The 13,808-nt window shown below is 39.7% G+C and overlaps 2 protein-coding genes across 2 annotated transcripts in view; one reads left to right on the top strand and one right to left on the bottom strand. All coding sequences in view use genetic code 11, as the record gives it.

Moving 5' to 3' along the window:
* Nucleotides 1-4,453: 4,453 nt before the first annotated feature.
* On the bottom strand, nucleotides 4,454-9,815 carry EGR_10017 (hypothetical protein; the record flags this gene model as incomplete). Its single annotated transcript, XM_024499266.1, has 5 exons — nucleotides 4,454-4,552; nucleotides 6,242-6,355; nucleotides 7,636-7,747; nucleotides 8,518-8,571; nucleotides 9,793-9,815. The coding sequence occupies 5 exons, from the start codon at nucleotides 9,813-9,815 to the stop codon at nucleotides 4,454-4,456; spliced, it is 402 nt and encodes a 133-aa protein (XP_024346330.1).
* A 1,043-nt stretch (nucleotides 9,816-10,858) lies between these two features.
* EGR_10016 (hypothetical protein) overlaps nucleotides 10,859-13,808 on the top strand; it is a gene marked incomplete at both ends in the record, with an annotated part of 5,968 nt that continues 3,018 nt past the window's right edge. The window contains 4 exons of the mRNA XM_024499265.1: nucleotides 10,859-11,022; nucleotides 11,967-12,016; nucleotides 12,048-12,151; nucleotides 13,096-13,169. Of these exons, the coding sequence (XP_024346329.1) occupies nucleotides 10,859-11,022; nucleotides 11,967-12,016; nucleotides 12,048-12,151; nucleotides 13,096-13,169 (392 nt within the window). The remainder of the gene's footprint in view (nucleotides 11,023-11,966; nucleotides 12,017-12,047; nucleotides 12,152-13,095; nucleotides 13,170-13,808) is intronic.

Raw genomic sequence — 13,808 nt, 5'->3', positions numbered from 1 at the left:
TCTCGCCGTCTACTTATTTATCTGCCTGTGACTGATCGATCATCAGAGTCAAATTGCTCATTTATTCTGTTTATTCTTAAGGAGCACGCTTTTTGCTACCGTATAAAGAAAGAACGTTTTAATTACCTAATACGAGATTTGGTGCAATTTTTGGGTTGCTAGTTTGGTATTTTTACAGATATCTGGATCCTTATTAGCCATATTGCGAGTGTTTCAAATGTCTTCCTAATTAACTAAAACCAAAAGTAGCGGTTTATTTGAGTATTAACATTACTACCTGTTCAGCAGTTAAGACGCAAGGGTTGTTTGTAAAAAACAAGGCATCGCTCTTCTTTTTTTATTGCACGGACAATTTGTGACCCTCCATTATTTGCATACCTACAACAAACCCAACTAAGAGATAACTCAAGTTCCACGTTAGTGACTAAAGCACAAGATGTATTCAGCACCTTTTACCTCATGCAAAGAATAAGACCGCTTCAGCAAAGATTCACTTTAAAAATATTAGTCGTTTAATAGGTAGAAAATACTACAGAAAAAAGCTATTTATAGTAAAATAGCGTAGCTGCAGATACGCACGACAGAAGTCCAGAGATAAATGTATCTAATCTTGGCATCCATACTTTCGTTTAACTAGGAGTAAAGAGAGATCTGCCTTCAACGAACCAAAATTGGCTGTAACTCAATTATAACATCCGTAGGCAGTAGGTAATATTTTCAGGTTTGTAGCAAACTGATAACAATGATGATGAAGGAGACAAGACTGGTTCATTATGTGCTTGATGTGGAGCATCACCTGCCCAGTAAATCCCTTTAGTTTATTCTGCCAATTAGAGACATGATAAATAAATTCACTGGATAATATACAAAATTCTTCCTCTAATTCCTCACAAAATCCACTGCATGATCTTCGTGTTTGTATCACGACTTATTTCGACTCGATCGAACATGGTAATGATGGGCGATGTTGAATTGTAAGAATGATAAGATCTATGGAATGAAATGCCATCGCTTTAAATGTACGATGCGACATTTTCCTAGAGTTTGTCATTTTATTTGAAATAGGTTCAAAAAACAATCTATCTGCGTTCACCTTTTAAACAACGACGCAGATACGTTTAGTAATGGCTAAACACGTCCACTAATTCAAATTTCTTAAGCGAGTTTGAATAGTGACATTTAAAACCAAGAATATTCTTATGCTTCTTTGAAAAATGTGGCATAACTTTATAGAAGCTGTCTGTCTTAGCTACCTCTTCGTCCAAATACCAAATGGACATGGGCAAATTCGAAAGACCCATCGAAAATCATTAGTTTAATGCTCATGCAAGTCAAAATTACAAAAAGGTACATTAAGGTAAATGACTATTATTGATGCTAGAGCATTTTGGGGCCATAGCTTTTTATTCCTGAATGCTTGAAAATTTTCGTTGTGCACTTTTACGTATCCAACCCTTCGTGAAATCGTAACTAGCCACTCCAATGTGGAAAAATGGCTTATTATTAGCGTACAGGAGAGTTGAGAGATCATACCCATGACCGGATGTCTGTGTCACCCGCAGAGTCAAAGAAGTCGAGTCTGCGTAGCCAAATGGACATTTAAGCAACAGTTCACTACAAAGACCTCTTCTTTCGAATGCTATTCTGAGCTCTCTCGCAGTTACCCTCCAGTTCCAACCTTAACGAAACTGTCTGTATATTGTAATCAACAAAAGGACAGGAACAAGATGACCTGAACAATAAACTAACGAAATAATTTAGCAGATGGTCCTTAATGCTAGACGATGTTCTCTGTCCGCCAACCCCTGCCCCAGTAAAACATGTCTAAAAACAGCATTAGGAGAAGCTTCATATTCCTAGACTTAAATGCTAATCTTTGGGCATAGAGACAAAGGGGAGGCATTTCCTTAAGGGCATTTTCTGTGTGGGGACAACTTCTTATCTATGTTCACCTTTAGGCATTGTCCAGATCTCGAAACTGGAGCGTGCCAAAAATCTTTCCCATTTCACTTCTTTTGAAGTGAGTCTTTATGGCCTTAACTATTCATCGTAGGTATCCTTCTATTGGTAGCCGACTAACGGATTCACGATAATTATTTCCTTGATGGGAGGGGAGGGTGGAGGCAGAGGTTCGCCTACTGCTGCCACCAAAGTAGTGTAACGAGTCATCCCTAAAAACGGTGAGTGAAAACCCATACCGCCAAGACGTTGGCAGAGCTCATGGAGAGCCAAGAGTCCGTCCAGCCAAAAAATGCCTTTAAAAAAATGTCAGTTGACTGCAGCGCAATTTGTTAAATCCAACGAGTGAAAAGCATTCCTAAAGGAAAAACTAAGGTTGCCCTTTCTCCTTTATTTCAGTATTTTTGTAATTAGTGACAAAAGACTTCAGTTTTGGGTTATTTAATTTCAAACCGGAACGCAAACAGGTATGCAACTAGCTACTTCGAAGGTACAAAAAACACCGGAATTCCTCCTATCAAAATATGGAGATTATCGACGCTCGTCGTATATACACACTTATATCTTGTAACAAATATGCTCGTCTTGCAATTTGGTGATATTTAGCTAAACACACACACGTGTGTGTACGAACGTGACGAGCGCTGCATCGTACGCGGTTATATGCCAACGACTACGGCCACGACAGCATCAACAGCAGCATTCGTACATACACACTGCCCTGGCAGTGCTCGCGTGCACACGTGATAGCACTGCCGCACACACACGCAGCAAATCGATTACCACGCTGCCGCATCTTTGGCCTTTGCTTGATTGGCTAACTGCACGACACCACACGCGCACGTATGCACTGTGACCACAAGGAGTGCGTGTTGGACTAAAAATACGACGCCCTCTTAACATGTGCAATGAGCGTGTCCACCTGCGTCCTCTACAGCCGATGACATCCATCCGTCCATCCCGTGTCCATCCTCCCACCCCGTAACCAACTAACCATCCATCCACCCATCCATCCATCTACCTATCCTCCCTGAAGAAGTATAGGATTGGGAGGCGAGTCTGGCGGTATGCGCGTTTGTTTATTCCCTCCCAAAAGGTGAGAGTGACCTCGATCGAAAATGGTAGTTCACGCTACTGACAACGATGACGCGATGATGTTGATTATCGTTATTATTTTATCTTGACTGCAGGGATATGACCATGAAGAATGCTCTTTAACGGTAACTTAAGATAATCAGCTTAGAGAGAGTCCATAGTCGCTTTTTCGATGAGTTTGTAGATTCAGCCTTCCATAGCAGATGGGTTTTATATCACCCATCCAAATTGTCTGGATGTTAGATGCCGTTCGCATTCTTTGCGAGAGGTATCTCACCAATGTAGCGCTCCACTTACCAATGAAGCTGTTGGAGCGAGAAGGGAGGTTACCAGTGTATCCGAGTCACACTAGACCAAATGAAATCAGTATAAATGGTATATTTGGTTCAAAAGAATTATCGTATGGTTGGAGTAGAAAGGCTGAGATTTTCGACTAAAATTCTTCATGTTGTTGCATACTACAGTTGCCAGTAAGACCTCTTAAATACGAATAATTAATGACTTTATAAAATCCCACTCTTCCCACTTATACACATTTACTGATTACTTAGGTACTATATGATACGAAAGGTTTCAGTTTGAGCAAACCAGTAGTATATTCGAGAATTTTTAGTTGACTACTAGTAAGGAATAATACATCAAAATCTATGGAATTGTAGAACCTGATATGCGGTTTCACACTTGATGAACTAAACCAGTATCTTTGATCATACTAGCTCAAACACGTGTTAGGTGCACACATCGACCGCTGACCATAGTCGTGAAAGCTCAACAGTGGTTAGCTCATATCTTGAAGCCAGGGTAATGTTCGAATGATTTGGAAAATCCTAGCTGATATTCATTCGCCGGTAAGCAATTTTGCAATATTAATGCTGAATTGGGAATTAACAGCAATTACTAATATCTTAACATGAATTTATAAACCGATTCTGTTTTTGAGACTTCCAGACATAATATGTGCGGCCATGTCAAAAGTATCCCCATTTTTTGTCCCCTTCAAAGAGTTAAATAAAAGCGAGTCCACTATGATGGCAACAACGATGAAAATTACACAAAAAATTGGTGATGATGAAGTGGGCTTAATGCTTCCCGAATTCGGGAGCATAATTTGTACCAATGAAGGAGGGAAGTATTTAAGGCGATCTCACAAATTGAATCGGATTGGCGATTACCTAATAAACTTATTTCCACCCAGTTGTCAATTACTGCCTCAATATTCACACTGACTGAACCATGGTATTCCAGATTTCAGTCTACTTTCATTCCCAGGTAGGTGGCAACTCACCAGTCTGAAGTGATGGAAAATTGTTACAACATTACTGAGGATTCAGCCAATGAGAGCCGCAAGTGTCACGGTGATGCCGTAATCATTTGTATGCTGTGGTTACAGTTCATTATTTTATTTTATCACATGAAACTGAACAACAGTAAAAATAGCTATAAATTTAGTAAAAATCTTTACACAAGAAGTCACTTGTTTTTCTGGGATAATTTTTTTCTGTATTTTCAAACCGAAGGCATTCCCATGAACACTGATGTGGCGTAGATGTAGGGAGCACCTGTGTATTATTGTAGAGCTGGCACAGTAAAATAATGGTGAGACTGTGTATTCCAATGGACGTAGCAGCGTGACTAATTTGGACAGCAAAGCTATTGAAATGTGATGTAAAAGAAGTTGATATTGTTGCTACACAGCAGTGCGTTCCAAATTATTTGAAAATTTTTAAGTACGTTAACCATCTATTTGACAGGCAGCTCTGGATTATCTCAGTGAACAATAATAGATTCCCAGTGTTCCATTTTTATGCAAAAGGGGTCAGCACTCTTGTCTAATACCCTATCTCATGGGCATGTCAGATATCACCAAATCATGAGGTCCATATCGGGAAATTAGTTATCCCCTTAACATTTGGGCTTCTTTAATGAAATAGTTGTCCTGGTGTTCCTGGCGTATCATTCTAGCAAATATCACTACAGCTTATATCTAGGCAGATGAATTGGGTGGTAAAAATCATAGCGGAGCCACAAAGTGAACTGAAACACAGCACCTTCATTTAAAATTAAAGAAGTTAGAAATTGTTATGCAAGTCTAGGTCCGATCCAAGTTGATTTTGTTCGGATTTGTAAGTTCTTCTTTCTATTTTTATTGCAAAGGCAAGGCTGATAAACTACCAGATCCAAAATCTAACGAAACTCAAGGTAAGTTAACACATGACCCCACCTTGATGATTGTTAATAGCGGCAAGGCCAGATTAACAGTAATATTTAGCAATCGACTTTGTTTAAGCCTATTACAGGCAATACGAATAAATCCGTCTTTTACCAACAAACTATTTTGGTAGAATTATGTTTGATTGGTATTTAACCCCCCAGACTACTAACCACCTTGGATTCAAGGCGTCCTGCCCATGTTTATAGTCTGCCAGCCCCTCCGTGCGTTAAAGTCATTGACATTAAGGTCCAACTTGGAGCAACAGAAAGCAAACTTGGTTTAAAAACGGTGATTCCAGATTCGTTGGCTGAATTCGTAGGCTATGGATGACTGAATCTCGAGGGTCTTACAACAGAGGGCTCACCAAATTCGTGTCAACATTTGGTAGCTGCTACAACCTCCAGTTGTCGACAGAGTTCAATAATAAAGAGTGATCACACTTAAAGGAGCAGTAAGTAGTCCCTAGGGAGCTGCTTAGTACTTGGTTCTAAGGCCGTGGTGCGCTTTTTATAATGGTGCATTCACTCAGGTGTCCTTAAGAAATGAGGCAGGCGCATAGAACGAACTCGCTGTAACCTTTACAGTGCCTCCCGGATGAAACCCCTCTCGGATGCGTTGAGCCTAACAGAAGACGCAAAATTTGGGAAATTAACCAGGTCTATGGTATGTATTATCATTAAGCCTTCTCGATAATTATGTAAATTTACCATACCGCTTTTGACTTTGTATATTACAATTCGCATAAATGTTTGTGGGAGCCGTAGAAACGTCGATATGGAGGGCTCCAAGGGTGACATCCTAAAGAAGGGATGGCCATGAAGAGAAGGGTTGCTTGTTTAGACCCCTCAGACGATTCACTGGTACAGATTCGGTATCCCCTTTAGACACATAATCTCTTACCCCCTCTAAAATATTCCCACCATCTAGTTAGGATTATTACGCCGGAAAATAACTCAGAGTAATACTTTATTTTACGTTTAAGTAATTTAGACGTGGTTTATTCAAGATAATGAAATAAATATGGGATTTACCAACTTCGCAACAGAAATTTGTGGAAAATCGAAGTATGCAGTGCTTCAGTACAGATAACTAAAAAATAAGATACAATAATTGAAAATAAAACAACGAAACTGCTGTTTCCCGTTAGATGAGTTGCCATTAATGCCACAAGCCTAACCCTTGACAATAAAATGCGCCAAACCACATATCGGCAAAATTATCAATTTAAGTATTTTCTAGCTGTAAAATTGATGATCCAGACGTCGCCTATTCATCTATGATCCCAAGAACTAAAGGGGTTTAAACCTCGATGTTTGTTCACCTATTTTACCATAGCAAGGCGTAACTAATCATGGCAACAATTCAAATCATGTAACTTTAGACTACAGAAGAGTGATTTTTTAATCCTTAAGTGGCCATGGATGAAAATGTTGTCTCTATTCGAATCGCGCAGATGGCAAGGCAGCAGATATGTAACATATTAACTGCTTATTTAACTCTCGGTTACTGCAAAGGAACCACTTCGGGTCTCCACCTCTGTAACTCCACCATGTGGGCTGGCCTCCTGGCCATATCTCGCCGTCTACTTATTTATCTGCCTGTGACTGATCGATCATCAGAGTCAAATTGCTCATTTATTCTGTTTATTCTTAAGGAGCACGCTTTTTGCTACCGTATAAAGAAAGAACGTTTTAATTACCTAATACGAGATTTGGTGCAATTTTTGGGTTGCTAGTTTGGTATTTTTACAGATATCTGGATCCTTATTAGCCATATTGCGAGTGTTTCAAATGTCTTCCTAATTAACTAAAACCAAAAGTAGCGGTTTATTTGAGTATTAACATTACTACCTGTTCAGCAGTTAAGACGCAAGGGTTGTTTGTAAAAAACAAGGCATCGCTCTTCTTTTTTTATTGCACGGACAATTTGTGACCCTCCATTATTTGCATACCTACAACAAACCCAACTAAGAGATAACTCAAGTTCCACGTTAGTGACTAAAGCACAAGATGTATTCAGCACCTTTTACCTCATGCAAAGAATAAGACCGCTTCAGCAAAGATTCACTTTAAAAATATTAGTCGTTTAATAGGTAGAAAATACTACAGAAAAAAGCTATTTATAGTAAAATAGCGTAGCTGCAGATACGCACGACAGAAGTCCAGAGATAAATGTATCTAATCTTGGCATCCATACTTTCGTTTAACTAGGAGTAAAGAGAGATCTGCCTTCAACGAACCAAAATTGGCTGTAACTCAATTATAACATCCGTAGGCAGTAGGTAATATTTTCAGGTTTGTAGCAAACTGATAACAATGATGATGAAGGAGACAAGACTGGTTCATTATGTGCTTGATGTGGAGCATCACCTGCCCAGTAAATCCCTTTAGTTTATTCTGCCAATTAGAGACATGATAAATAAATTCACTGGATAATATACAAAATTCTTCCTCTAATTCCTCACAAAATCCACTGCATGATCTTCGTGTTTGTATCACGACTTATTTCGACTCGATCGAACATGGTAATGATGGGCGATGTTGAATTGTAAGAATGATAAGATCTATGGAATGAAATGCCATCGCTTTAAATGTACGATGCGACATTTTCCTAGAGTTTGTCATTTTATTTGAAATAGGTTCAAAAAACAATCTATCTGCGTTCACCTTTTAAACAACGACGCAGATACGTTTAGTAATGGCTAAACACGTCCACTAATTCAAATTTCTTAAGCGAGTTTGAATAGTGACATTTAAAACCAAGAATATTCTTATGCTTCTTTGAAAAATGTGGCATAACTTTATAGAAGCTGTCTGTCTTAGCTACCTCTTCGTCCAAATACCAAATGGACATGGGCAAATTCGAAAGACCCATCGAAAATCATTAGTTTAATGCTCATGCAAGTCAAAATTACAAAAAGGTACATTAAGGTAAATGACTATTATTGATGCTAGAGCATTTTGGGGCCATAGCTTTTTATTCCTGAATGCTTGAAAATTTTCGTTGTGCACTTTTACGTATCCAACCCTTCGTGAAATCGTAACTAGCCACTCCAATGTGGAAAAATGGCTTATTATTAGCGTACAGGAGAGTTGAGAGATCATACCCATGACCGGATGTCTGTGTCACCCGCAGAGTCAAAGAAGTCGAGTCTGCGTAGCCAAATGGACATTTAAGCAACAGTTCACTACAAAGACCTCTTCTTTCGAATGCTATTCTGAGCTCTCTCGCAGTTACCCTCCAGTTCCAACCTTAACGAAACTGTCTGTATATTGTAATCAACAAAAGGACAGGAACAAGATGACCTGAACAATAAACTAACGAAATAATTTAGCAGATGGTCCTTAATGCTAGACGATGTTCTCTGTCCGCCAACCCCTGCCCCAGTAAAACATGTCTAAAAACAGCATTAGGAGAAGCTTCATATTCCTAGACTTAAATGCTAATCTTTGGGCATAGAGACAAAGGGGAGGCATTTCCTTAAGGGCATTTTCTGTGTGGGGACAACTTCTTATCTATGTTCACCTTTAGGCATTGTCCAGATCTCGAAACTGGAGCGTGCCAAAAATCTTTCCCATTTCACTTCTTTTGAAGTGAGTCTTTATGGCCTTAACTATTCATCGTAGGTATCCTTCTATTGGTAGCCGACTAACGGATTCACGATAATTATTTCCTTGATGGGAGGGGAGGGTGGAGGCAGAGGTTCGCCTACTGCTGCCACCAAAGTAGTGTAACGAGTCATCCCTAAAAACGGTGAGTGAAAACCCATACCGCCAAGACGTTGGCAGAGCTCATGGAGAGCCAAGAGTCCGTCCAGCCAAAAAATGCCTTTAAAAAAATGTCAGTTGACTGCAGCGCAATTTGTTAAATCCAACGAGTGAAAAGCATTCCTAAAGGAAAAACTAAGGTTGCCCTTTCTCCTTTATTTCAGTATTTTTGTAATTAGTGACAAAAGACTTCAGTTTTGGGTTATTTAATTTCAAACCGGAACGCAAACAGGTATGCAACTAGCTACTTCGAAGGTACAAAAAACACCGGAATTCCTCCTATCAAAATATGGAGATTATCGACGCTCGTCGTATATACACACTTATATCTTGTAACAAATATGCTCGTCTTGCAATTTGGTGATATTTAGCTAAACACACACACGTGTGTGTACGAACGTGACGAGCGCTGCATCGTACGCGGTTATATGCCAACGACTACGGCCACGACAGCATCAACAGCAGCATTCGTACATACACACTGCCCTGGCAGTGCTCGCGTGCACACGTGATAGCACTGCCGCACACACACGCAGCAAATCGATTACCACGCTGCCGCATCTTTGGCCTTTGCTTGATTGGCTAACTGCACGACACCACACGCGCACGTATGCACTGTGACCACAAGGAGTGCGTGTTGGACTAAAAATACGACGCCCTCTTAACATGTGCAATGAGCGTGTCCACCTGCGTCCTCTACAGCCGATGACATCCATCCGTCCATCCCGTGTCCATCCTCCCACCCCGTAACCAACTAACCATCCATCCACCCATCCATCCATCTACCTATCCTCCCTGAAGAAGTATAGGATTGGGAGGCGAGTCTGGCGGTATGCGCGTTTGTTTATTCCCTCCCAAAAGGTGAGAGTGACCTCGATCGAAAATGGTAGTTCACGCTACTGACAACGATGACGCGATGATGTTGATTATCGTTATTATTTTATCTTGACTGCAGGGATATGACCATGAAGAATGCTCTTTAACGGTAACTTAAGATAATCAGCTTAGAGAGAGTCCATAGTCGCTTTTTCGATGAGTTTGTAGATTCAGCCTTCCATAGCAGATGGGTTTTATATCACCCATCCAAATTGTCTGGATGTTAGATGCCGTTCGCATTCTTTGCGAGAGGTATCTCACCAATGTAGCGCTCCACTTACCAATGAAGCTGTTGGAGCGAGAAGGGAGGTTACCAGTGTATCCGAGTCACACTAGACCAAATGAAATCAGTATAAATGGTATATTTGGTTCAAAAGAATTATCGTATGGTTGGAGTAGAAAGGCTGAGATTTTCGACTAAAATTCTTCATGTTGTTGCATACTACAGTTGCCAGTAAGACCTCTTAAATACGAATAATTAATGACTTTATAAAATCCCACTCTTCCCACTTATACACATTTACTGATTACTTAGGTACTATATGATACGAAAGGTTTCAGTTTGAGCAAACCAGTAGTATATTCGAGAATTTTTAGTTGACTACTAGTAAGGAATAATACATCAAAATCTATGGAATTGTAGAACCTGATATGCGGTTTCACACTTGATGAACTAAACCAGTATCTTTGATCATACTAGCTCAAACACGTGTTAGGTGCACACATCGACCGCTGACCATAGTCGTGAAAGCTCAACAGTGGTTAGCTCATATCTTGAAGCCAGGGTAATGTTCGAATGATTTGGAAAATCCTAGCTGATATTCATTCGCCGGTAAGCAATTTTGCAATATTAATGCTGAATTGGGAATTAACAGCAATTACTAATATCTTAACATGAATTTATAAACCGATTCTGTTTTTGAGACTTCCAGACATAATATGTGCGGCCATGTCAAAAGTATCCCCATTTTTTGTCCCCTTCAAAGAGTTAAATAAAAGCGAGTCCACTATGATGGCAACAACGATGAAAATTACACAAAAAATTGGTGATGATGAAGTGGGCTTAATGCTTCCCGAATTCGGGAGCATAATTTGTACCAATGAAGGAGGGAAGTATTTAAGGCGATCTCACAAATTGAATCGGATTGGCGATTACCTAATAAACTTATTTCCACCCAGTTGTCAATTACTGCCTCAATATTCACACTGACTGAACCATGGTATTCCAGATTTCAGTCTACTTTCATTCCCAGGTAGGTGGCAACTCACCAGTCTGAAGTGATGGAAAATTGTTACAACATTACTGAGGATTCAGCCAATGAGAGCCGCAAGTGTCACGGTGATGCCGTAATCATTTGTATGCTGTGGTTACAGTTCATTATTTTATTTTATCACATGAAACTGAACAACAGTAAAAATAGCTATAAATTTAGTAAAAATCTTTACACAAGAAGTCACTTGTTTTTCTGGGATAATTTTTTTCTGTATTTTCAAACCGAAGGCATTCCCATGAACACTGATGTGGCGTAGATGTAGGGAGCACCTGTGTATTATTGTAGAGCTGGCACAGTAAAATAATGGTGAGACTGTGTATTCCAATGGACGTAGCAGCGTGACTAATTTGGACAGCAAAGCTATTGAAATGTGATGTAAAAGAAGTTGATATTGTTGCTACACAGCAGTGCGTTCCAAATTATTTGAAAATTTTTAAGTACGTTAACCATCTATTTGACAGGCAGCTCTGGATTATCTCAGTGAACAATAATAGATTCCCAGTGTTCCATTTTTATGCAAAAGGGGTCAGCACTCTTGTCTAATACCCTATCTCATGGGCATGTCAGATATCACCAAATCATGAGGTCCATATCGGGAAATTAGTTATCCCCTTAACATTTGGGCTTCTTTAATGAAATAGTTGTCCTGGTGTTCCTGGCGTATCATTCTAGCAAATATCACTACAGCTTATATCTAGGCAGATGAATTGGGTGGTAAAAATCATAGCGGAGCCACAAAGTGAACTGAAACACAGCACCTTCATTTAAAATTAAAGAAGTTAGAAATTGTTATGCAAGTCTAGGTCCGATCCAAGTTGATTTTGTTCGGATTTGTAAGTTCTTCTTTCTATTTTTATTGCAAAGGCAAGGCTGATAAACTACCAGATCCAAAATCTAACGAAACTCAAGGTAAGTTAACACATGACCCCACCTTGATGATTGTTAATAGCGGCAAGGCCAGATTAACAGTAATATTTAGCAATCGACTTTGTTTAAGCCTATTACAGGCAATACGAATAAATCCGTCTTTTACCAACAAACTATTTTGGTAGAATTATGTTTGATTGGTATTTAACCCCCCAGACTACTAACCACCTTGGATTCAAGGCGTCCTGCCCATGTTTATAGTCTGCCAGCCCCTCCGTGCGTTAAAGTCATTGACATTAAGGTCCAACTTGGAGCAACAGAAAGCAAACTTGGTTTAAAAACGGTGATTCCAGATTCGTTGGCTGAATTCGTAGGCTATGGATGACTGAATCTCGAGGGTCTTACAACAGAGGGCTCACCAAATTCGTGTCAACATTTGGTAGCTGCTACAACCTCCAGTTGTCGACAGAGTTCAATAATAAAGAGTGATCACACTTAAAGGAGCAGTAAGTAGTCCCTAGGGAGCTGCTTAGTACTTGGTTCTAAGGCCGTGGTGCGCTTTTTATAATGGTGCATTCACTCAGGTGTCCTTAAGAAATGAGGCAGGCGCATAGAACGAACTCGCTGTAACCTTTACAGTGCCTCCCGGATGAAACCCCTCTCGGATGCGTTGAGCCTAACAGAAGACGCAAAATTTGGGAAATTAACCAGGTCTATGGTATGTATTATCATTAAGCCTTCTCGATAATTATGTAAATTTACCATACCGCTTTTGACTTTGTATATTACAATTCGCATAAATGTTTGTGGGAGCCGTAGAAACGTCGATATGGAGGGCTCCAAGGGTGACATCCTAAAGAAGGGATGGCCATGAAGAGAAGGGTTGCTTGTTTAGACCCCTCAGACGATTCACTGGTACAGATTCGGTATCCCCTTTAGACACATAATCTCTTACCCCCTCTAAAATATTCCCACCATCTAGTTAGGATTATTACGCCGGAAAATAACTCAGAGTAATACTTTATTTTACGTTTAAGTAATTTAGACGTGGTTTATTCAAGATAATGAAATAAATATGGGATTTACCAACTTCGCAACAGAAATTTGTGGAAAATCGAAGTATGCAGTGCTTCAGTACAGATAACTAAAAAATAAGATACAATAATTGAAAATAAAACAACGAAACTGCTGTTTCCCGTTAGATGAGTTGCCATTAATGCCACAAGCCTAACCCTTGACAATAAAATGCGCCAAACCACATATCGGCAAAATTATCAATTTAAGTATTTTCTAGCTGTAAAATTGATGATCCAGACGTCGCCTATTCATCTATGATCCCAAGAACTAAAGGGGTTTAAACCTCGATGTTTGTTCACCTATTTTACCATAGCAAGGCGTAACTAATCATGGCAACAATTCAAATCATGTAACTTTAGACTACAGAAGAGTGATTTTTTAATCCTTAAGTGGCCATGGATGAAAATGTTGTCTCTATTCGAATCGCGCAGATGGCAAGGCAGCAGATATGTAACATATTAACTGCTTATTTAACTCTCGGTTACTGCAAAGGAACCACTTCGGGTCTCCACCTCTGTAACTCCACCATGTGGGCTGGCCTCCTGGCCATACCAGTAGACACAATCCTTTCTATAAGTCGAATAAACATGTTCGGCCCAAGTATTATGTTTTCTTTTTTCTTTAGAGAAGTCTAGGGGCTCTACGGATACACGTCCGAAAAACTTTGTGCCAGCATTTATG

Source organism: Echinococcus granulosus (genome assembly GCF_000524195.1).
Source record: "Echinococcus granulosus chromosome Unknown EG_S00183, whole genome shotgun sequence".
Taxonomy (NCBI): Eukaryota; Metazoa; Platyhelminthes; class Cestoda; order Cyclophyllidea; family Taeniidae; genus Echinococcus; species Echinococcus granulosus.
This window is presented reverse-complemented; position numbering and strand designations above follow the sequence as displayed.